This window comes from Coenobita brevimanus, chromosome 47, assembly GCF_032717465.1.
Source record: "Coenobita brevimanus isolate Jiangsu-jjx chromosome 47, ASM3271746v2, whole genome shotgun sequence".
In the NCBI taxonomy this organism is placed as follows: domain Eukaryota; kingdom Metazoa; phylum Arthropoda; class Malacostraca; order Decapoda; family Coenobitidae; genus Coenobita; species Coenobita brevimanus.
In genome coordinates, this window is record NC_137000.1 from 29,919,104 (window position 1) to 29,944,354 (window position 25,251).

Genomic DNA, 25,251 nt, shown 5'->3' on the forward strand with positions numbered 1-25,251 from the left:
GCCCCCAAGCCTGCCTAACCCACCAACTCTGTTCCCAAGCCAGCCTAACCCACCAGCCCTCTCCCCAAGCCAGCCTAACCCACCAGCTCTCTCCCCAAGCCAGCCTAACCCACCAGTCCTCTCCCCAAGCCTGCCTAACCCACCAGCTCGCTCCCCAAGCCAGCCTTACCCACCAGTCCTCTCCCCAAGCCAGCCTAACCCACCAGCTCTCTCCCCAAGCCAGCCTAACCCCCCAGCCCCTCCCCCAAGCCATCCCCCACGTACCATTCACTCGTTTGGCACGGTATCTTGGCTGTGGCGGCGGTGACCTGGCTGTGGTGTGGCGAAGTGTGGTGCAGGACCTGGTCAGGGGTCAACTCAGGTAGGTCACACTAGTCGTACCTGCCAAAGAGAAAGAAAGAAATTAGGAAGGTCGCACCAGCAATCCCCCCCCCCCATCTCTCTCTCTCTCTCTCTCTCTCTCTCTGCCAATGCAAGGAATCTCCAACATGAAGAGGTATGAATCTCGCTCGGGTCTCCATGGCAACCCTGCGAATCACCATTACCACTAAACACGACTGTGGAGGCGGAAGAGGAAGAATGAAGGTGTTTTTGGTAAGCGTCTTAGAAGGAAACGACTGTGGAAGGGGCCTCGGGTTTTATATCTATCTATCTATTATATGTACAGATAGATAGATGGATATAGATAGGCAGATAGATAGAAAAACGTTGACGCACAATCCAGACCAAGAACACATCAGCCCCTAATTGTGTGTGTGTGTGTGTGTGTGTGTGTGTGTGTGTGTGTGTGTGTACCTTACCCCCCTTCAGGTATTCTTAGGGGAGGTGTTGCTGTTCTGCCAAGGTGTACATAGGGAGTGTGCACAGGGACGCAGTGATGAAGGGAGAACAAATGAAGAGTGGGAGAAAGGGAATACATCAAGAGGCAGGGAGAGCGAGAAAGTACTAGAGGATAGTGGGAGAGAAGGGGTACAGCGGGAGGAAGGGAGAAGAGTACGTGGGTAGGAAGGGAGAGAAAGGAGAAGGGAATGGAGGGAGAAAAGAAGTAGAAGGGGAGGAAGAGAGGAAGTGAAAAGGAAGGGTGGGAGAAAGGACGCATAGGGGAGGGAGGAAGGAGGGAAAGTGAAGGGAAAGAGAAACACGAGAAGGAGATTGGAGAGTGAGACAGGCGAAGAGAAGAAGGAAGGGAATTGAAGGGAAAGAAAGAGGGAGGGAGGTGGGAAAGTGAGACAGGTGGAGGAAAGAAGGAAGGAATATGAAGGAGAAAGGAAAGAAAGTGACGCGAGAAAGGAAGGAAACTGAAGGAAGGGGAGGAGGAAAGGAGGAGGGAAAGTCAAGGGGAGGAGGAGTGAGACATGCAGGTGAAGGGAGGTGAAGGAAGGGGGTGAGGATAAGGAGGAGGAGGTATGAATGTGGAAGGAAGGGAGGGAGGAGACAAAGTGAAGGAAAGGGTGAATGAGACATATGAAAGGAAGTGAAGGAAGGAAAATGAAGGGAGGAGAGAAAGTGAAGGGAGGGGGAAGGAGTGAGACAGGTGAGGTGAAGGAAGGGAGAAAGGAGGAGGTGTGAATGGAAGGGAGGTTATATGCTGGTCCTGTCAATTCACACATGAACCTGTCTGCTATCTGCTAACAGCCTCTTCCTATCTATCTGTCCATCCGTCCATCTCCCCCACGTCAGCCATCACATGCAGAAATTATAAAGCATCTTAGCTCCCATCACAGGTAGCAGTTATAAAGCATCTTAACTCCCATCACAGGTAACATTTATAAAGCATCTTAACTCCCATCACAGGCAGCAGTTATAAAGCATCTTAACTCCCTTACTCCCATCGCGAATTACTGTACTTTATTCACAGACGATTTTCAGGAGAGCCACCGACAAGTTAAGAAATAAATAAATGTTAAATAAATGAATGCTGTATGTAACCCTACTAGTTAGAAAAATATCTCCCCATAAAAAAAAAAAAAAAATCGTCTGAAGATAGAATTAAAATGTCATCGGTTTCAAGGGGTTTACCATTTTCTATTAAAAAAAAAAAAAAAAAAAAAGTAGTCTCCATAGCAGCGAATATCATCATGAATCTTATCGCGGAGTTGTAATTTTCACGTTATTATTATTATTATTATTATTTTTTTTTTTTGGAAAAGTGTATAATGGTTGTATGAGCGAAAATAAAAGCATGAATATTTAATCACCTTTTGCCTAACTTAGATGCACGAAAGTTTACGAATTCGACCCCTCATCTCTCTCATCTATTTCCGTCTGCGTCTGTCTTACATCTATCTCAATCAGCTTCTATCTATTACTTGTACCAGGGAGGAGGACGGCAAGCGGGTTATATTTTTAGCACCCACCGGATCACAAATAATAATAATAATAATAGTAGTAGTAATAATAATAATAATAACAAAAATAAAAATAATAACAATAGTAATAATAATAAAACAACAATAGTAATAATAATAATAATAATAATAATAATAATAATAATAATAATAATAACGGCAGGCTTATGTTAAAATTTTCTGGGATGTTCCTGTGGCACCAAAATGAAAAGATTGAGGATGAAAATAAAATGAAGGACAAGGCAGAATTATTAACTTTCTACTGTACTCTATGTTGTGTGGGAGGTGTATGTGTTCTACTGCCTGTCCTTTTGGTCTATCCATTTATCTATCAATATTTCATTCCAGTCTATCGGTTTATCTATCAGTATTTTTGTTCTCAGTCATCACCTATTCACCATCGGGTCTGTTAGTCTCTATATTTTCTTCTTTCTTTATCATTCTTTTTTTTTTTTTACTCGCATTGTGGTTGGTTGTGAAGATTTTTTGGCAGCTGTATGAATGAAAGAAAAAGTACTAAAAAAAGGAAAAAGAAATATATATACACTTTAAGTATAATAAGTTCGCAAATATGATACGAGGTCGAGCTACTTTTCTTTTACGCAAGGAAGAAGGAACCAAAGGCCTGTAGTCCCTAAGATTGTTCCCTCCAAGGAAAAACAAAAACAAGACAGCCGAATTCAAGATCTGTTCATTACTACCCGGTTTACCCCAGCCGCGTCACGAACTGCTTCAGGGTACAATCAGACGATTTTATTCAGCGTAAGGGGTACTCAGTGGTTATATAAAGCTTCCAATTTCTTTTCCGCAGTTAGAAGGCTTTCCCGTTCTGCATAAAACCGTCTGGTGGTAGTAAGAATAAAGCAACAATAAAGTCTTAGGGGTCAAAGGTTAACTACAGCAGGTCTACACGTCTCCTTCTGGGCCGGTCTCCCATTCTCCTTCATCACGTCAGCTCTGTTCATTTTCCTCCTCTAGTTGCCTCCGTAGTTGCTTTGTTTCCATCACACACACACACACACACACACACACACACACACACACACACACACACACACACACACACACACACACACAGCAATCTTTCACTGGGGAGGTATGGAGTGCAGTCAAGTCGCCATGGTAACTGTTTTACCAAGAGTCCTACTTCTGTTAATGGTTCGGGCCCACCAACGTCAACACTAAAGGTGACTGTTGTGGCGGGGAACGGAGGAGTGAAGGCCTCGTTGGCTGGCATGTAAAACCCCTTCAATTCGATTATCTATTATCTATCTATCTATTTCCAGATTTAATTTACTATGGGATAGATTTTTCGAAATGGGGGGGAAGGGGGAGGCGGGGTGGATTAGATTTAACCCTCATTAATCCCTTTAATATCAGCAAACTAATCCTAACATGACTAAAATATACTGTCCTCGGGGGGAGAGTGACGGCCAGAGTTAACCTTACCCCATGCTAGCGAGGTACGACTGGGAAAGAGATTTGTAGGAAGAGTGGCGCATGTGAAAGTGGAAGTGTTCTGGAAGTGTAATTCGTGTGCCAGAATTTGCCAGAATTTGTCAGAGTTTGAAGTATGTAATCTCTAGAACCGACAAGCAGCAAGCATATTCAAGCATTTTCATGACAATACTATCACCATACACTTTAAATGTCCGCTACGAAAGGGCTCGAACCCAGGACATGGGGAACATACGTCACGAGACAAGCACGCTAACCACCGAGCCACCGCAGCTCCCATAAAACAAAATATAAATGACGTTCTGGAGGTGAAGGGGTTAGTGAAAATCTGCGACTGAACTGACTCGCCACACACTCTCTCTCTGGTCATACCCCTTTAGCAGACACTGGTGGGCTCTTTCCATCATACTTGGAGCTATTTCTAGATTCCCCCCCTCTCTCTCTCTTTCCTTATTCTTGCTATCTCCAAACGATTACATTCAGCTTAGGAGAGGTATTTCGATCAGATGGGGTTATATAGAGCCTTCATTAACCTCTTCACTGACAGAGGTGTCTTTAAGTACAACCATTTATGCTTTTGTTAATCTCTCTCTATACACACCTGTTAATTAAAATGGAAACAGGTGTACCTCCACGCACTTCATTTCTTCAGAGTGTTGCAGTATATCTATCAAGCTGTCTAATAATTTATCGACTAAGATCCACCAGTTCTTAAACTTGAATCTATTTACAGGTTAGTCTCTCGTATCTGTTCACTATCTTAATGCACCTGTCATCTATACCTGATAATTTACCTTGATTATGTTCTTTACCCTGATCGATTTTTCTGTCCTCTAATATCTATCATTTCTCCAACTTACATCTACTTACTGGTGAGCCTCGTACACCTGTGGATCACCCTCACCTGCCCTCGGCCTCGCCATGCACCTGTCTCATTTTTACCTTTATCGTCTTTGTTAACCTGTCCACTAATATCTATCACCTCGTCAACCTATATCCATTTAAAGGTAAGTCTCCTACACCTGTCTAACATCTTAAAGCACAAGCCTTCCTCTTCATTAGCATCTTGTCAGTCTATTTGTTCTATCTATCCTTTACGTACATCAGTTTTAATGTTAATCTTCTACACATGTCTATCTTCTTAAACCACAAACCCTCCTTATATTTATCGCGCTTCCTGTTAAACTAGACGTTGTTATCTATCATTCTATCCTTTATTTCTATCAGTTCAAAGGTCAATCTTCCACATCTGTCCACGTGCCGCCTGTCTCCTGATGCACCTGTCCTCTTTACCTGAGGCGAGTCCATTCCCTTGAATCGGCGGCGTGCAGGTGTTGGTTCCTCGCGCTGACAGGTATGCTACGGCTGTCCTTCCCCTCCCTCACCCCTTCCTCCATTACACCCTTCCACTTCCTCTGCCTTCCATCTCATCCTTCCCTCCCTCCCCTACATCCCGCACCCTGATATCTGACTCTCCCTTCTCACCTTCCTCTACATCCCTCATCCTTCTGTTCTGTATGCTCCGTACCCCTCTGTCCCTCACACCCCTCACCTCTCTCTCTTCACTACACCTTTGCTCCCTCCCTCGTTTACACCCATCCTTCTTCCCCTTTCTGCCCTATACCCCGTATCACTCTCTACACTCCTTACCTCTCTCCTCTGTTTCCCTCTCCTTTCTTCCCCTCCCTCTGTTTTGCCAGTCTCTTTCCTCCTCCCTCCTCTGTAACCCATCTCGTTTCCTTCTCCTGCCTTTCCTCTCTCATTCCCTTTCCGTTCTTCCCCTTCTCTTACATTTATGTTATGCCTGCCCTTCCATCATCTACATTCCTAACCCTTCCCTTTCCCTTCCCTTCGCCAGTCCCTCTTCTTTCCTTGCATTCTCCCACCTAAACAGTTTCCTTCCCCTCAAGTATCTTTTTTTTTTATCATCTTCGACTCCACTTCTTCCCTTTACTTGCCTTTGTTCTTTCTGTGCAACCTCTTCCTTCCTCTTCCTGCAACTACCACTTCCCTTTTCCATTCTCCTCTCACTCTATCCGTTCATTTTACTTCTTCCTTTTTCTTTACCTGCCTTTTCCCTTCTTCATTCTTCCCTCTTCTCTTTGTTTTCACTTCGTATCTCCTTCCTTCCATCTGCTTATAATGTCTCTGCCTCGTCTCATCTCTTCAAGGTCTCTATATCCCTCCTCGACCTTCCCTCCCCTTCTCCTTCCCCTCTCTCTCTCTCTCTCTCTCTCCCCCCCCTCTCTCTCTCTCCACCTCCTCTGTCCTTGGCATCATAACACCTGCAGCAACACCTGTGCTTCCCTCTTCTCCTCTCCTTTACCCCCCTCCACTGCCCCGCCTTCCTCCCGGCTTCTTTCTACCTCTTCCTACCTCTCTCACCGTCCCCTCTTCTCCTCCCTCTCACCCCTCCCCTCTCCCCTTCCCTCCATTTCCCCCTCTTCCCTCTCCACTCATTCTTCAACCTCTCCATTTCAATTACGTCTTCTTTCTCAGTCTCTCTTTTTCTTTGTGTCTGCCTGGTTATCAAATTCTCTTAAAGTTTTCTTTGAATGTTCTGTGCTATTTACTCTTTCCTACAATTTTTCTTATATTTCTCCCTTTCCGCTTCTCTGTCCTTGTTTCTCTCTAAGTCTGCTTTGTCTAGGATCCTCTCTTTCCGTCTCTTCTTCTTTATGTAATATCCTGCTTACCCACTTACACAAATTTCCTTCATCTTTATACGCTTGTTAGTCCCTGTTTCTCTCTATATCTGTTTCATTCTGTCTCCTCCTCTCTTCATAAAACCCTGTTTTTTACTCTGTTTAATTCTGTTAGCCTCCTTCCTCTCTACGTCTGTCTCTTTCTGTCTCCTCTTCTCTTCGTAATTTTGTGCATTTTCCTCTGTTTAATAATTTTCTTCAGCTTTCCTTGGTTATACTTGCCCATATTTTCCTCTTACTTATTCAACTGCCCTCTTTCATCTATGTTACTTTCATATTATTTTTTACAATTTCTACCCAAATATTTCCTCTTCAATCTTCCCCCATCCCCATCATGTCCTTTCTCGTTCCTCCCCCCTGTCTTACATCCCCTCCTCTCTCTCTTTCTCCCCTCGCTCAACCTTCCTCATTCATTATTAAGACGCCTTGCTCTTCTTGTTCCACGTCACTTTCTTCAACACAAGCTTCTTCTTTTTTTTTCCTCTTTTTCTTTTTTTCATAAACTCTGTTTCTGACGATACATTTACCTAATTACGTACCGTATTCACCCTCTCACTCTCTCTCTCTCCTGCCACGTCCTCCTCCTCATTCCACTCCTCGATTCATCTTCATTCTCTTCCTTTCTTGCATTCCTAACATCCTTCCTCTCACTCCACCTTCACACTTCTCTCCTATCCCATCACCTCTACTATTTCCTTTCTAGTCATGCCTCAGCCCCCCACTTTCTCATCTGTCCATTCTATAATTCATCTCTCTCTCTCTCTCTCTCTCTCTCTCTCTCTTCCCCATCACAAATCCCTTTTCCCCTCTGGCCACGTAACTTAGCCTTAAACTGCCATCTCTCCATCTTGAATGTTGAGCAGTAACAAACGATTAACACTAGAATATGGCGCTAGTCACGGAAAAGTGCAACGGAAAGGACGTAAAGCCGCGGTACTATCAAATTCTGCAACTGGACAACGGAAAATGAGCTGCAACATTGTAAAAAAGAAAGCCAAGTTAAGATGGGCGAATTATTGTTTATTTTCCTGTATTCTCCCCAGTCCTTAACTCCCACCTTACCTCTCCCACGTCTGCTCTACCCGCCTCTCATCCCCTCCCTTCTACTTTACTATCCTTGTCTTTTACTTCTGTGAATAGGGACTATGTATATGGGGCCACGTGACCCCACAGGGACCGTAAAGTATGTGTATGTACGTAATTCTCTTCCCAAGGCTTAGTCATTCTCTCATTCCCAAACCCTCACCACTCCATCTTCACTTATCCACACTGTGCAGCGTGTAGTTTCCACGTTATGTCCACAGACTTCCCATAAACTCAATGTACCGATTTATAATGTCATGCCGTAACTATTAGTTGATTTGATTACTTTCTCTTTCAGGTTACTCAGTCGGGTAGCTTATAGACAAAGTATTATAGAATGTGACTTTTCCTTTCCAGTTTTTCCTATGAAATTTCCATGTCAGTTTTTCCATGCTGCATGGTGTTTTTTCTCACTTTTTCTTAGAAGGTTTGGTGGTGGGGGGAGCCTTCTTGCTTTACTATCCTTATCCTTCAACATGTAGAGTTAGATCTTGTAGTTAGAGTTATATCTCGTAGTCATAGTTTTCTCTAACAAGCAGCCTCGAAAGGACCATAAGGTCTGTTGCTGTTTGCTTTCCTATGTAATCCTATGTAATCCCTAACCTCTCCATCCCCCCCCCCCCCGCCATACTCCATGCTCCCCTCTCCCCCAACACCCTCTCCACTTCAGGCAACTTTTTTCCACCTTCCCCTCCCTCTCCATCCCTCCACCTTCACTCCACGCCACTTCGCCTCCCCGTCTTCACTCCACCCACTCTCCCCTCCCTCTCCACATCAACTTCACACTCCCCTCTCCACTCCTCCCTGTCCTCAACCACTCGATACCCTTCCACACTCCCTTCCCCCTCCCCCCTCTCACCACAACACCTGTACACTGGCCACGTATGCACCTGCCCTCACTCCCTCAGGTGGGATACACGTCACCAGTCACCCTCACCCATGACAAAAACACAAACCTCTCAATTTTATTTTATTTTTGTGACTATACATAATACAAAAAAAAAAAATTGTACCTTAATAGCTATATGAAATTAAAAAAGGATGAATCTTAATACGAGAGATAATAATTACGAGTCTGTATACGTAGAAGAGATAAGTAAATTAAAACGTAAAATTAACACCTGTAATTACGTCAAAGGTAAGAGTTATCAGTCTCTTCCGGAGCGATCACCATTTTGCATGACATCATTTATACCCATTCAGTCCGAGGGTGCCATTTCTTTCTTGCTCTCTCCTGGCGATATTATTTCCTGAACACAGAATTTTCGAACCGGAAGGGTTACATACAGCTTCCTTTAACCCCTTCGCTACCAGGGGGTTCCTCTACGCTGAATAAAATCGTCTGGTAGAAGCATAAATACACAACAAAGAGAAGCCATCACTCTGAACTCTCTCTCTCTCTCTCCCCCTCCCCCTATAGTTCACCCATGAGCCACCAGAGGCACCATACACCATGCCCGTCACCCCAATGGCGCTAATACCGACCGCCTGGGGATCCCTCGATAAAGAGTGTTAGCAAGGGCATTTAGCTAGATCTGTTTTCAGGTGATGCTGCATAATTATAAGGGGAATTCCGGTACAGTTATATTTAGTGTGTGTGTGTGTGTGTGTGTGTGTGTGTGTGTGTGTGTGTGTGTGTGTGTGTGTGTGTGTGTGTGTGTGTGTGTGTGTGTGTGTGTGTGTGTGTGTGTGTGTGAGAGAGAGAGAGAGAATCAAACAAAACAAAACAAAAATGAAAAAAGGTCCACTCCCCCGTTCCGCTGCGGGACCTGACCTTTCCGGATATAAAACAATGCCCCCTCAACAGGCCTGGAGGGAGGGGGTCCGCCGCCCCCCCAATTCAATTTTATTACCTCCCTCGGCCTATTCACCTCCTAGTCTCTCTCTCTCTCTCTCTCTCTCTCTCTCTCTCTCTCTCTCTCTCTCTCTCTCTCTCTCAATCTTCTCGCCTGGCCATTCAGTTCTCCTTTACTGCTGGTCCAACTCGCTCACTTTCAACTCTCTCTCTCTCTCTCTCTCTCCATTTATCCCATCCTATTCATCTCGTCTCTATCTTCCAACATTTATATTTGCAGTCTATTCAGCTTCCCTCTATCTCTCATCCCTCCCTCCCTCTCTCTCTCTCTCTCCCTCTCTCTCTCTAAAACCCTTCTAACCTGGACTCTTTATTTCTCACTAAATACAGACAATTTTTAGGAAGGAAAAGCTAAATATAATGAAATAATTACTACAACTCTGATATTTCGTTTATTTATTTATTTATTATTTTGGTTAATATCTGCTAATTTTTTTTCTTCATGGGGGAACAGTACTCAGTCAAAGGGTTAATATGCTTCTTTCTCTTTTATCTCTCTCTGTTCAACGCTATCTTTCAATTTTCTCATTTTCTCTCTTATTTCCAGTTTATTTAGTCCCTCTCTCTCTATCCCTCTTCAAATTCTCTCACTTTTCCCCCTCTCTCTGTTTCTCTTTCTCCTCTTTAATACATCTTTTTAATTCAATTTTTTAACATTAATTTTAACCCTCTCTCTCAATCTGCTCACTTTTCCATATATTTTCCAGCATATTCTGTCCCTTTACCCCTACCTGTCTCTGTCCGTCCGCGTGTGTGTGTGTGTGTGTGTGTGTGTGTGTGTGTGTGTGTGTGTGTGTGTGTGTGTGTGTGTGTGTGTGTGTGTGTGTGTGTGTGTCTGTCTCTGTCTCTCTTTCTCAATTCGTTAATGTTCACTTCTCACTCTCTCCTTTAACTCCTCGCTTCCTCTCCACATCTCCTTGCTCTCTTCACTCCTCACTCCCTCCCCACTCCCTCTTATCTCCCCACTCCCTCTCCACCCCACTCCAACCCTATCCCTCTCTGCAGTAAGGAGTCCCATCCACACTCTCAATTACCCTCTCCCTCCTCCTTTATTTCCACCTTTTTTCCCTTAACGTCATTAATTTAGTACATTATTTTCACTTTGGTCCGTAACTCCCCCCCTTCTCTCTCTCTCTCTCTCTCTCTCTCTCTCTCTCTCTCTCTCACACACACACACACACACACACACACACACACACACACATCCTATCCCACTCATCCTCTTCTATCCCTTTTCCCAGAATCCCCTCTACCGCATTGGACCCTTCTTTCCCCTCACCACAATCCGTCATCATTAAGTTCCCCTCATTCCTCTTCCATCCTCTCGGCTTGTCCTTCCCTCTTCTCCACTTACCTTCGTCTTCCCTCGAATTCCTCTTCAGTCCTCTTCCTTTTCTTCCCCTTTCCCCTCTTCCTCTAATTTTCTCTTTTATTTCCCCTTTTTTTTCCTTCCTCTTTTGCTTCTCCCCTGCCCTTCCCTCACATTTCTCTTCTATTTTCTGCCCCCCCCCTTTCTCTCTCTCTCTCTCTCTCAAACTTCAACACCTGTCTATACAATAATTATGGCCTAATCACCTCTCGCCAAGGTAATGTCTAGGTAAACTTTGCTAGTGTCTGTCTGTGTAACTTTCTTTTCTCCCTTCCCATTCCCTCCTCTCCCCTCCTCCCCTCTCTGTCTCTCCTCTCCCCTCCGTTTCGCTCTTCTCACATCCCCTTCTCTCCTTCCCCTCCTTTTCTCCTCGTTCCCTCCACTCTCTGCCTCTCCTCTCCTGTTCTTCCCTCCCTTTCCATTTTCTTCCCTTCTCCTCTTCCTTTCTCTCTTCACCTCTCCTCCTCTTCCTCCCCTCTCATCCCTCTCCTTTCCTCCCAACCCTTCTCTCCCCTCCCCTCCATTTTTTTCTCCCTAAGTCCCCTCATTTCCTCTTTCCTACCTATATTACCTCATTTATCTTGTCCCCTCTCCCCTCTTTTCTTTCTCAATCTCCCTCCCTCCATACTGCCTTCTCTGTCTTCCTCTCCCTTCATTTCTCTCATTCTCATCTCCCATCTCTCTCCTCCATTATTAACTCGTGTATTACTCCCTCCCCCCTCTCTAAATCCCCCTATTCCTCTCCCCTTCCCATATTAACTCGTAGATCCTCCTCTTACCTCCCCAACCATCCACTCCCCACTCCACCCTTCCTCTCCCCAATCTGGCACTCCCCCCGCCCCATCCCCTCCTCCTCCTCCTCTCCTCCCTGCTCTCTCTCCCTCCCCTTCCTCTTTCACCACACACCTCTCCGCCCATCTCCCTCCATCCACTCTTTTTTTCTCTCCCCTCCTCACCCAATTCCCTCCTCCTCCACTCCTCCCAGCTCCCTCTCCCTTATCTCTCCGTTTCCTCCCCTCTTTCCCCTCTCCTTCCTTCCCTCCCTCTCCCCTCCCCTTCCCGGAACATCGGCTCACATGTTACGTGGAAGAGGCAGTGGCTGTGGATGGGATGAACAAAGTGAAATATCTATGGCACACGTGGCCTAATGAAACTGGGGCATCTATACAGGCTACAGTGTGTGTGTGTGTGTGTGTGTGTGTGTGTGTGTGTGTGTGTGTGTGTGTGTGTATCTATCTCTATCTATCTATCAAGCATACCTTCCAAATAACATAAAGAAACGCGAAGGTCTTAAGGGGAAATGTTTGGAAAAGTGAAGTGTTAGCGGTAGTGGTTGAGGGTGGGAGGAGAAGAGGGGCGGTAAGGAGCTTAGGGGGAGGGGAGGAGGAGAAAAGAGAAGGAGGAAGAGAAGGAAGGAAGGAAGGAAGGAGAGGAGGTAGGAGGCACCGTAATAATGAACAATGAAAAATCCTGGAAAAAACAGGAGGGAAAGGGAGACAGGAAAATAAGGAGAGAAAGTCAGAGAGGTATCGACAGGAAAACAAACCGATATATATTTTTAAAAATCCACGTTTTCTTTCTTCCAATCAAGGTGTTATAACCTCCGCCAAGGAGGGTATGTTTTAACCCGTGTTGGTTTGTCTGTCTGTTATCAGGATTACTCAAAAAGTTATGAACGGATATTGATGAAATTTTGTGGAAAGGGTGAGCCATGGTCCATGGAAGAAATGATTGAATTTTGGGCCGGATCCGGATCCGGAGTATCCCGCACTATATCTCCAAAACTTCTCTATTAATTTCAATGAAATTTTGTGGAAAGGTGGGCCATGGACCAAGAAAGAATTAATTAAATTTTGGGAGGGATCCAGATCCTGGTTTACTCAAAAAGTTATAAACGGATTTTGATGAAATTTTGTGGAAGAGTGGGCCATGGGCCAAGGAAGAAATAATCAAATTTTGCGGCGGATCCGTATCCGGATCAGGGGTATCCCGCACAATATATCCAAATGTTTTCAATTAATTTCAATGAAATTTTCTGGAAAGGTGGGACATGTAAAGAAAGAACTGATAAAATTCTAGGGGGGATCAGGATTCGAATCCGGATCCTTTTTAATGGCAATGGCATTGGCAGAGGTATGCGCTCTGAGTGTTGTCCAGTTATTATTATTATTATTTTTTTTTTACATATGTTGGACAGATTTTTGTCGGAATTACTTTCCTTCTTTAGCAGTTCAGTAAACCTCGATCCGTATTCTTGTCGGGTAGGAAGGCTCCCTAACTCCTCTTTCTTAACGATTTATTTTTCATGCTATCCATTAACATCCTCTGTTTTGCTTCTTGCAGCTTCTTCGTATCGACACAGACTGATTGAATAACACACAAGAATACACTAACGGAGCAGAATCTGAAATAAATCGATAGGAAAGTGGTGTTACACTCCTTTTATACTAACTTGGCCAAGATTTTCGTCCTTTTGCAACTAATTTCACGTAGCTAAATTGCAGAAAGACTACTACAGCTCTACGCCCTCTTCATAGCACTTCTTCGTGACTAGCATCATATGTGTGTTAATCTATCGTTACAGTTCAGCATTCAAGAAGGAGAGAGGGCAATTATAGGCCAAGTTAGGGTAAAAATAAAATAGTGACCCTCCTAATACTAGAATACAGCCCCTTATGTCATCTATTTCCTATGTAATCCTTCTAACTTAAGCAAGAGGAATATCAGAATGAGGGAGGAAGAAAGTGAAAGGAAAGCATAATGTTAAACCTCAATGAGAGAAAGGAAAAGGGGACACTGTAATAAAAAAGCAATGGCAGAGGAAAAAGTCTGGTGATGAAAGACATGAGGAAGTCGAGTTATAAAGACGTAAAGATGTTGAGTCATAAGGAAAAAGAAGTAAGAAATGGCAAATGGGGATAAATACGAAATGTGGGGAAATAAGGTGAAATAAGGAGATATACGACAAAATGAGAAATAAGGAGAGAGAAGAAACAAGGAGAAATAAAGGCATAAGGACTAATAAAAAATAAGAAACTGAGAAATAAGAAAAACGAAAAAAAATAAAAAAATAAAAAATAAAAAGGAGAAATAAAATGCAATGACATAAGAAATACGAAAAATAAAAAAAGACCAAAAATGAGAAAAAAGGTAATGTGAAATAAGAAATAAGAGGTAATGAGAAATAAGGAGACAGATATAAGAAGAAATACGAAGAAATAAGGAGAAATAAGAAGTAATAAGAAGAAATATGAAGCAGTAAGGTGTCAGATGTAAGGAGAAATAAGAAATATGGAGATATAAGAAATAAAAAGTAATAAGGCGAAATAAGAAGACATAATTAGACTTCAAGATATAAGGGGATGTAAGAAGAAATACAGAAAAATAAGAAATAAAAATCAAAGAGAAACATGGAATAAGGAAATATAAGAAGAATTATGGAGAACTGAGAAGATAAATGAAAATGGAAGGAGTGTGTCATTTAAAAGGCAATAAAAGAGGTAAACTTAAGTGATGGAGAAAGCGAGGACAGAGTGAGGGGAGACGAGGGAAAGACGTGACAGAAAAAATATAGAAAGGGGAAAAAGAGTGGAAAGAGGTTAAAAAAAAAGGGGTGAGTGGGAAAGATTACAATAAAAAATGGAAAGAAAAGGGGGAAAAGGGGAGACTATACTGTGATAGAAATGGAATAATAGGAAGGGAAAACTTGAGTGATAAAAAAAAAAAGAAAAATGGGTGAAATAAAATGACGAGGAGACATAAAGAGTCCGAATTCTCGTCGGGTAAGGAAGCTCCCTAACACCTCTTCCTTAGCGATTTATTTTTGGATATGCTCGGGTAATATCCTTTTCTACGTTATTTATGCAGAGTATGGTGATGCCTGAAGGATTTATATGACACAGAATGGGACAGTACAGTGTAATATGCAAAATAAATCACTTAGAATATGGTGCTAGGGAGCTCGTAATGTATGACAAAACATGAGAGAGAGAGAGAGAGAGAGAGAGAGAGAGAGAGAGAGAGAGAGAGAGAGAGTCTTGTAAGATGGATGAAGACTGGGCAAAATACTACACCCCTTCACTACGATGACGCCTTTCTTGCTTTATTCTGATGTCCAGTTGCTTTACTTGTCTCTTTCCTCTTTCTCTAACTTCTCCACTCTCTTTTTCTTCCCTCCCCCTCTTGTTTCTCCCCCTTTTCTCCCCTTGCTCTCATCTTCTCTATTCTTCCCTTACCTTTCTCGTATTCCCCCACCCTCTCTCTCTCTCTCTCTCTCTCTCTCTCTCTCTCCACGATATTCTTTTCACGCTCTCGGGATCCTATGGCCCACTCTCAGCTGAATAAAATCGTCTGGCTAGAATGGAATACTAGAGTTGTCCCCGCCATGAGAGGGTTAATTTTTTTGGGGGAGAGGACCTCTCGTAATGAAGGGGGGGAGAAAAAACGTCCTTAAATTCCTTCCCATAGAAAAAAAAACTCAGGTGGTACAAAAAGAAAAAAAGAAAACGAAAAAGAAAGGAAAAACGAAAAGAAAAGAACGAAAAGAAGGAAAAAAAGAAAAAAAAAACGAACAGAAAAACGAAAAAAATAAACAAAAAAAAGAAACAAGACAAAAACGAAAAAACAATCAAAAAGCGAAAAATAACGAAAAAAAGAAAAAAGAAAAATAAGAAAAAAGAATGGAAACGAACAAACGAAATGGAAAAGAAAAAAATGACAAAGGGGAAAACGAGAATAGAAAAAAAACGAAAAATGAACAAAAAGAAAATTCAAAGAAAAATAAAATAAGAAAGATAGACAAAATATATATATATATATATATTCTCGGGCAAAAGGGGTTAGCACAAAAAGATGGTATTTTGGAAGCGAAACAGAGCAAAAGGAAAATGAAATCAGGAAAATATTGCAAGAGAGAGACTCAATGGAGAAGAAATTTCATTATGGCTATGAATGAGACCTCGAGGGCAGGAATAGAAACCAAGGAGACGGTGAAAAGATGGGGAAAGACAAGAAGGACATGGGCGGCAGGGCTGGTGACGGAGAGGGAAAAAGAAGAGGAGGAAATGAGGAAGGAAAGAGAGAGAGGAAAGAGGGGACAAAGAAGAGAGGGAAGAGAGAAGAGGAAAGATTAGGAGAATGGGAGGAGAGGAAAGGAGAGATAAAGAAGAGGAAGAGAGGAAAAGAGGAGGAAGAAAGAGGAGTAACAGAAAAGGAACAAGGAGGAGGAAAAGAAGAGGAAGAAAGAGGAGAAAAAGACGAAGAAAGGAGAGTAGAAGAGAGGAGGAGAAGAATGGAAGAAGATGAAAGGAGGAAGGAAGAGGGGAAGAGGAGATAGATATGGAGATAAGAATGGAAAAGATGTGATGGGAGAAGGGGAAAAGAAGAGGAAGGGAGGAAACGAGAGGAAAAGAAGGGATGAAGAAGGGTGAGGAGACATAAAATAAGGAGATAAGAAAAAATAGATGTGAGGATAGAACTTGGCTCGCCGCGATGAAGAGAAAGGGAGAGAGGAAGAGAAGAGGAAAGGAAAAGAAGATGGGAAGAGGAAAGGAGGAGAAGAGGACGGGAAGAGAAGAAGGGAGGAGGAGAAGAAAAGAGAAAATGAGGGGGGAAAGGTGGAGAGAGGTAAGGACGGAAGGACAGAAGAGTGGAGCAAGGGAGAGAGGAAGAGGAGGAAATGAAGAGGAAGGGAGATGGGAAAATGGGGAAAAGAAGAGAAAGGGGGGGGGAAGGAGGTAAGTAGAGAGGAGAAGGAAACAGACGAAATGATGTGAAAAGGAAAGACATGCCTGGCTGGAATAATGAAAGCGACAACGAGGAACGCAAGAAGAAAGGAGGGAAAGAAGGAGGAGAGGGGAGGAATGGATGAAAAGAACAAGAAATGAGAGGAGGCAGAAGAGGAGAGGAGAAGATGAGGACGAAGAGGAGAAGAGGGAAGGAAAAGAAGAGAGGAAACAGAGAAGGAGAGAGGTGGTTACAAATGAGGAAGATGAATAGATGAAGAGAAATGAAACGGATGGGCACGAAGATGAGAGGAAGAGGAGACAAGGAATGAAAGAGAGAGAGAGAGAGAGAGAGAGAGAGAGAGAGGAAACTTGCTGGAAGAGGATGAATGAATGCTAGAGATAGGACAGTTTTGAGACGGATAAATCAGGGTTACAATGGCGGAAAAAAAAAAAAAAAGGAGGACAAGGTAAGAGAGAAGGAAAAGGCAAGGAGAAAAAAAAATGAAAGAAGAGGGTAAGAAAATGTAAGAAGGGAGAAGGAAGAGGTAGGACGAGAAAAGGAAAAGACGAGAAAAGAGAAGGAAAATTTCAGGAGAGAAGGAAAAGGTGAGAAAAGAGAAGGAAAAGGGAAGAAGAGAGAAGGAAAAAGGTAAGGAGAATGAAAAGACAAGAAGAGTAAGAAAATGTAGGAAGAGAAAAGGAAAAAAATTAGGAGGAGAGAAGGAAAAGATGGGAAGAGAGAAGGTAAAGGTGAGAAAGGAGAAGGAAAAGGGAAAAGGGTAAGAAGAGAAAAGGAAAAGGTAAGAAGAGAGAAGGAAATGGTGAGACAAGAGAAAAAAACAGAAAATGAGAAAGAGAGAAAGAGGGATAGGTGAGACTGGCAAGCGAGATGGAAGGGCAGTAAAACGAAATGATAATATAAAAGTATATGATAGAGAAGGAAAGGGAGAGAAGAGAGGATGAGGCCAAAAGAAGGGAGAGTAACAGAATGAAAAACAGAGGGAAAGACTGCGAATGAGAAGGAAAGGCCATGATATGAGACTAAAGAGCTTGGAAAGGTAAGAATCAGAGGATATTTTAGAGACAGTGGGGAAGACAGGAAGGAAGGAGAAAGAAAGAAGTCAATAACTAAGAGGAAACTAGAAGGAAGACGAGGCAGAGACTACGAAGAAGGAAGAAGACAGAGAGGCGAGATGAGTCAAAATCAGACAGATACTCGAGAAAGAAGAGGAAAATGGGACACGGAAAATACAAGGGGAAAAGGAAACACTGAAGAAGAAAGGAGGTGAATAATGAGGAAGAGAAGGTGAGACTGAAAAAGAGAGAGAAAGACAGAGAGGCGAGATGAGAGAGGCTGGAGACGCAAGACTGGGAGATGAAATGAGGAAGATGGCGGTAAAGAAAGGGAGGAATGCGAAGGGAGAGAGGCTAGGGAAGTAAAGCCTGGTGGAATGAGGCGAGGAATGTCTGAGTTCACTTGAGACACTGTTAAGACAGAGGCAAGGAGATGGGACAGGGTGGGTAGGGAAGAGGTAGAGGGGAAGAGAAGAGGTAGATGGGAACAGAAAAGGTGGAGGGAAAGCAAAGATGTGGAGGGGAGGAGAAGAGGTGGAAGGAAAGAGAAGAGGTGAATGGGAAGAGAAAAGGGGGCAGATGAGGAAAGGGTGAAAGAGAAAGGAGGGAGAAAAGGAGAAAAAGAGAAAGAACGAAGGGAAAGGAGAGAAGGTGGAGGCACGGAGAAGAGACGAAGGGATGGAGGGGAAGGACACAATATGAAACAAGGGAAAGAAAATGAGGAGAAAATGGAGAGGGAGAGGAAAGAGAAGGGCTAAGGAATGGAGGAGAGGAAACGAAAAAGGAAAGGAGAGGAAAAGAGGGGCTGAGGAGAAATGTGGCAGGGAAAAGGAAGGAGGGAAAAGAAAAGTGAGGCGGAAGGAAAGGGAGGTGAGAAGGGAGGGGAGGGGAGGGGAGAAGGAAAGGGAAAGGACGAGAAGTGGGAAGGATTGTGAAGGAGTAAAGTAAGGGGGGACGAACAGGAATAATAAAACGAAAGAAGGAAAAGAAAAAGAAGGATGCAAGAGATCAAGAAGGAGGTAAGATGAAAGGAAGAAAAGTAAAGATGAAGATGATCGAGGAGGTAGTAGAAAAAAAAAAAAAAAAAAAAAAAAAGGAGAAAGAAAAGGCAGAAAATGACTGACAAACGGAAGAGGTAAAGTAGGAAGAAACAAGAGTGAGATGCCAACACGCAATAAAAATAAATAAATAAATAAATAAAGTTAAAACAAGAAGGATAAAGAGGAAGCGACTGAAAATATTAAGAACGGAAGGGAGGGTAAAAGGAAGCAGGAAAATGGAAGGTGAAGGAAGGGAAGGAGGAGAAGAGACCCGAGTACATAAATATAGGAGACTGTGAGAGTGGGACGCCGGAGAGAAACTAAGAGAGGAGAGGGACCCATTGACGTGGAGGGGGAGAGGGGAGAGAGAAGGGGGTGGGGAGGGAGAGAGAGAGTAGGAGGTTGGGGGAGGGGAGAGGGATGGGGGGAGAAGGAGAAAAACTGCGAGATGAAGGGGAGGAGTTGGTATGAGTTGGAGGAAGGAAAGGAAGAAGTTGGAGATGGATGGGAGAATGGTAGAGATGGGGAGGAAAGAGCATGGACGGGGGAGAGAGGAAGGATGGGGGAGTGTGGAGGGACGAAGGGACAGCGGAGGGGGGAAAATGGGTTCTGGGAAGATGAGAAGTGTGTGTTGTTAGAAAAAAGAAAAATACTGAGAGCAAATCCTTGTCCCTCAGCCATTTCTGCACCATGACGTCTTACATAAGCTTATCCCTGCTCCCCCCAGACAATTTCAAGCAGCTCGGAAAAAGCCTCTCGTACTGAGAGGGTTAATGAAAGGTACCTCTAACCCCTCCAGTATCAAACTACCTTCTAAGATGAGTAAAATAGTCTGGAGGTTGAAAGAATACAGTAAACGAAAAAAGTCCTCGGTCTGATGGAGTTAATAAAGGCTCGTCCTCCAACCAGTGTTCCTCAAGCGATACGTCGGCCTTGAAAAAGTTATGATGGATAAACTGAGAAGAGGAGACGGAGAGGCAAGAGGAAAAAGGGAAAGGGAGAAGAGAATAAGGGGTGGGAAGTGAAAGGTAACAGTAGAAAGGGAGAAGAGAATAAGGGGAGGGAAGTGAAGGGTGACAGTAGAAAGGGAGAAGAGAATAAGGGGTGGGAAGTGAAGGGTGACAGCAGAGAGAAGAGCTTAAAGAGTTACATAGACACACAGACCTTAAGGGTGATGAAGGGAATGGGAGATAAAAAGTGCACGAGACAGACTGAAGTTACGCAGAGGGTGTGCCTGACGGCGTGGGGGAAGGGGGAAAGGGATAAAAGTAGAGGGGAAAGGGACTGGGTGTGTTGAGGACGTAAAGGAAAGTAAAGTGAGGTGGGCTGGAGTAAAGGGAGAGAGGAAGGGAAATGTTGAGAGAGAGAGAGAGAGAGAGAGAGAGAGAGAGAGAGAGAGAGAGAGAGAGAGGAACAAGGAGAGGGAAGAGGAGGGGGAAGTAGGGTGTGAGGAAAAGGAGTGAACGGGATATATGGGGAGGGAAAAGGAAAAGGGAAAAGGGAGAGAGAAAAGGGAGAGGGAAAAAGAAGAGGGGAAAGGGAGAGGGGAAGGGGGTACGTGAAAGAGAGAGGGTGTGTTGGGTGTGTGAGGAAAGGGAGTGAAAGTGACAAAGGGAAGGTAAAGGGACATGATGCTTCCCAACGTACAAGAAGTGAGAGAATAGGGAAATGGGATGGGAGAAAGGGAAAGGGGTCTGTTGAGATGTTAAAAAGAGAGAGAGGAGGACGAGGAAAGGGGTAACGATATAAAAAGGAACAGGAGGAGACGACACAGAGATGAAGGTAAAAAAAAAAAAAAAAAAAAAAAAAAAAAAAAAAGGAAAGACAAAACAAGACAGTAAAGGGCATGAAGTGAAAATAAGGAGAAATAAGGAGGCTGAAATGGGCGAGGCAAGAGAGCAAGAGAGGTAAGGAGACAGAGAGAGAGAGGAACAAGGAGGGAAGAGGAGGGGGAAGTAGGGGTGAGATAAAACAGAATACCAGTGAGAGAAGGTGGAAGAAGAGGAGGTTTAAGAAGAAGTTTGGGAAGAAGAGACAAGAGGAAGGAGGGACAAAGGAGGAGAGATAGTGAGGAGAGATAAAGAGAAGAGAGACTGGAGGAAAGTGTAAGAGGAAGAATGTGAACGTGAAAGTAGATGGGAAATGCACGGAGCAGATGACGTGTGTGTGTGTGTTGTGAGAGAGAGAGAGAGAGAATCACAAAACCCCGATCCCTGACTCTCACAGTTAACCTAAATGACGGAAGAATGGAATCATCATAAAAAAAGAAAGAAATATAAAAGAAAGAAAGAAAAAAGAGAGAGAAAAAAAAGTGAGCGGTGAAGAGCGAACAAAGTGGGAGTTTCCTGACAAATTCCTTGGCACGTGTGTGGAAAACCAGCAAGTCATGGTGGTGGAGGTGGTGGGGGTTTGGATGGAGATGGTGGAGGTTTAAATGGAGATGGTGGAGGTTTAGATGGAGATGATGGTTGTGGTGGTGGATCTAAGGGTGAAGATAGGTGGTGGTGATGGTGGTGGGAGTTTGGATGGAGATGGTGGAGGTTTTGATGGAGATGGTGGTGGTGGTGGTGGATCTAAGGGTGAAGATATGTGGTGGTGATGGTGGAGAGGGTAAATGAAGACAGATGGGGTGGTGGAGGAGATGGTGGTGATGGTGGAGATAATGGAGAAAATGATCACAAGGAGGAAGTATAAGATGGTAAAGACATCCGGTGGTGGCGGTGGTGGTGATGGTCTGGTGGTGGTGGTGGTGGTGGTGGTGGTGGTGATGGTCTGGTGGTGGTGGTGGTGGTGGTGGTGGCGGTGGTGGTGATGGTCTGGTGGTGGTGGCGGTGGAGGCGGTGGTGGTGATGGTCTGGTGGTGGTGGCGGTGGTGGTGGTGGTGGTGGTGGTGGTGATGGGGGAGGGGGGTTTGGGAAAGGTTATAAGAGGTAATTAACACCTTCATTACGAGAGGTCCTTACTGAGTCTCATCACAAAGAAAATCAGTTTTTATCACCACTGTAGTTAGGGGTCAACGGAGGTCAAATTTAATATACGAGGTCAATCCTGAGATGAATAAAATCGTCCACAGTAAGCCAGTTCAATATAATAAAGTCACCGTAGTAAAGTGTTTAATGATAAAATAATAAAAAAAAATGTTGCTGTGGTTACGGTGAAGGCAAATACTGTGAGGATTATTGTTTAGGATTGTGAGGTGAAGCCAGGATTCCAGAAGCTTGAATGATGTGTGGATGAGTGTGTGGCCCAATTCACTAAGCACTTTTCTACTACTTTATACTCTTTTGTTTCTCGTTCCAGCCTCACTCAAGCTTTAGATGGGGAGAAGGATGATTACGGTGATGATGACGATGATGATGATGATGAAAAGTGTAGCGGTGGAGAAGTATGACTACCGTAAGTGGTGGAGACAGCTGCTGGTGGTGGTGATAGTGATGTTGATAGTTGTGATTCGACTGTGTGGTAGATGCAGTGGGGGTAGTTATGGTGGTCGCACAGGTGGTGTTTGTGGGAGACCGCGCAGTGGTGGAGCAGCCTGGGGTGGAGCTGCAGCGGCCCGGTGGTTGGGTGTTCGTCTTGCGTTCTGCGTTTATCTTTTGACTTGGATCCTTATTCTCATCGGTTAAGGAAGGTCCCTAACACGTGTTCCTAAGTGATTTACTTTGCTTATTACACCTTGCCGTCCTCTTTTGTGATACTTAAAAAATATCACCATACTCTGCATAAATAACATACAAAACGATATTAGCCAGCCGTATCCAAAAATAAATCGGTAAGGAAGAGGTATTAGGGAGCTTGCTTAACTGCCAAAAATACAAGCCTAAAACTCGAAACACAAGTCGTGGCGGGCATTTAATGTGGGTGCCGATAGTGTGTCCTCGCATATGCTTACGAATGTGTCTACAGACTTGTGACATATACAGACAAACACAGCCATTCCAACGATTCACCTCTCACTACGGACACCCTTTTCCAATTCGTACTTTGCTAGCATAGGGGAAGGTATTTTTCAATGTAATACGGTACTCTCCCTTCAAGTTAAAAGTCCGGTCTAAAAGTGAACCTTAAATGGAGCGTCAGAGTTAGAGGTGAAGTGGCAAGATGAGAAAGTGACAAGAGCGAGGACCATGACTGACTGTGGTAATTTTATTTTTTTTATGCATGGAAAATAAACCAAAGGAACTAACAAGATTTTTTCCCCTTAATTAAAAAAAAAAAAAATCTAATTCAAGAACCGTTCATTTAGAGATGTTTGGACACACTAGGTTGAAAACACAGGAGGTCATAGGCAGAGGGAAATACAGACGAAGGAAGACAGCTCCAATATTAACCTGTTGCATTCATGAGGGTCTGGGAGTATTGGTTAATCCTTGCATTAGAAACTGGACGTCGATGGTAGTGCTAAGAGGTACCTGGTGAGATGTATGGTTATGGTATGGTAGGGAGAACAAGTACCATGACACTAGCCCTGGCGATCTGAATGGTTATGGTATGGTGGGGAGAACATGTACCATAACACAAGCCCTGGTGATCTGAATGATTATGGTATGGTAGGGAGAACAAGTACTATAACACTAGCCCTGGTGAAATGTATGGTTATGGTAGTGGTAATGATGTGCTGATGAGGTAATGGATGGCAGGAAGTGAATGGTAACAGCCTATGAATGGTACCTCAGTTTATAGGAACAAATAAAAAATCGATCAAAACTGAAATGAATACATAAGTAAAAATCCACACAGCCGCAATCCACACACCCACTCAGGTATACTGTATGCAGGACAGGTGTAGGTGTATTAATTAGAGCAGCAGTCAGGAATTACGGCATGTCTAAAAATTTTGTTTAACTGGCGAAATATGCCAATTAACGCAGCGACGCAAACTGACATGCCGATAGACTATTTTCCTACATTCATCTATCTATCTGTCAATCTATCTACCTACCTAAATATCTATCTATCTATCTACCTACCTACTTATCTATCTTTTATCTATCTATATCTCTTCACTACACTGTTTTCCGACGTACATAAATTCCCTTACAGCACTATTTTACCATACACGGTATATAAAAATTTCCTAAAGGAAGAAAATGGCTTACATGTATGCCTACTGACTGCACGAGAGTCAATCAGATAATTTTATGCTGAGTCCCAACCCCATCCCCTCCAAAAAAATAAAAAAATAAAAAATCCGCTCAAAATCCTGACACGGGAAAATCCCCCCCCCCCCAAAAAAAAAAAAAAAATAATAATAATAATAATAATAATGATAAAATAAAATAAATAAAAATCCGCTCAAAATCCTGACACGGGAAAATCAACTAAATTTATGATCAATTTTCTGTTGTAATTTAGATTTGTTTTTTTATAGGACGACCTACACAAGGGAAGATTTTTTTCTCTCTCTCTCTCTCCCAGACCTTCCTGGAGAAACTAACCTCCACTAAAATTTCGTCTCGCAACTAAGATTTATTAATAAAGTTAGAATATAGGATAGGGGAAGAATAGGCAGCCTCCTTGTCTTTCCTGCAATCCAAAACCTGGGTTGCGACAGGGAAATGATTGTATGTGTGTCTGTGCATCTCAGACTAGGTCCCCAGTCGTCCCAATAAGTGGACAGAAGGAAACAAGCTTTATCTAAGAGTCTGACCGGCACGGAACACGATCTCTGGTCCTTTCAGTTGCCAGATGGATGTGCTAACCAAATTTCCTATTGGTACTATTTTACGATAAATAATAAATTCCCGACTACATGCTAAAATGTATACACTTGGATATACGTATCTCCCACCTACACACAGACTCACATACACAGCATACATACATATACACACAATCATACACACACCGTCGTTCACACACAACCATGCGCAAACAAACTAATTACGCGCTGACTAAACGCATGTACACGGAATGACGCACACATACTGACACACCAGATGATATACAAATACACTTTTACCTACGCACACACACACACACACACACACACACACACACACACTAAATTTCTCCATCACAAAAATTGCACATTCACGCGCCTGACGTTTCATTTGATTGTTGGCTCCCGCGCTGACAGGTGTGGGAGGGGTAATATGGAGGGGGAGGTGTAGAAAGAGAGAGGGAGGGGGCTGTGACAGATGTGTGGAGATGGAGGAATGTTGCGGAGAAAGGAGTGGTAGGTGTGTGGAGAGGGAGGTATGGCAGAGAGGGAGGGAGAAATTTGTGAAATCAGGTGTTGAGAGAGGGAAAACGATGTGGAATATGATGAGGGAGGTGTGGCAGATGTGTGGAGGGTGTTGTCAGGTGTGGAGGGAGACAGGGTAATTGTGGAGGAAGGTGAGGAAACAGGCGATGCAGAGAAGAGTGTGAAATACGTGGAGGCGGCATGTGTTAAGTGTGATGCAGGTGTGGTTAATGAGGAGGGCAATGCAGCAGGTGTGGAGGGTGGCATATCAGGTGTAGAAAGGAATCTGGCAGGTGTGGAGAGTAGCATGACAGACGTAGAGAGGAGGTTGACAGGTGTGGAGTGGCATGGCATAGATAAAGGAGTTAACACGTATATAGGGAAGAGTGAGTGATGTGGAGAAAAG

At 43.6% G+C, this 25,251-nt stretch overlaps 1 protein-coding gene across 2 annotated transcripts in view; it reads right to left on the minus strand.

The window, feature by feature from the left end:
- Positions 1-25,251, minus strand: part of LOC145399073 (protein phosphatase 1 regulatory subunit 14B) — a 273,182-nt gene that overhangs the window by 167,852 nt on the left and 80,079 nt on the right. The window contains exon 2 of one of the 2 annotated variants that reach the window (XM_080271826.1): positions 265-381. The exons of the other annotated variant lie outside the window; for it this stretch is intronic. Coding sequence (XP_080127952.1) covers positions 265-267 — 3 coding nt within the window. The 5' untranslated portion in view covers positions 268-381. The remainder of the gene's footprint in view (positions 1-264; positions 382-25,251) is intronic. 2 annotated transcript variants of the gene reach the window in all.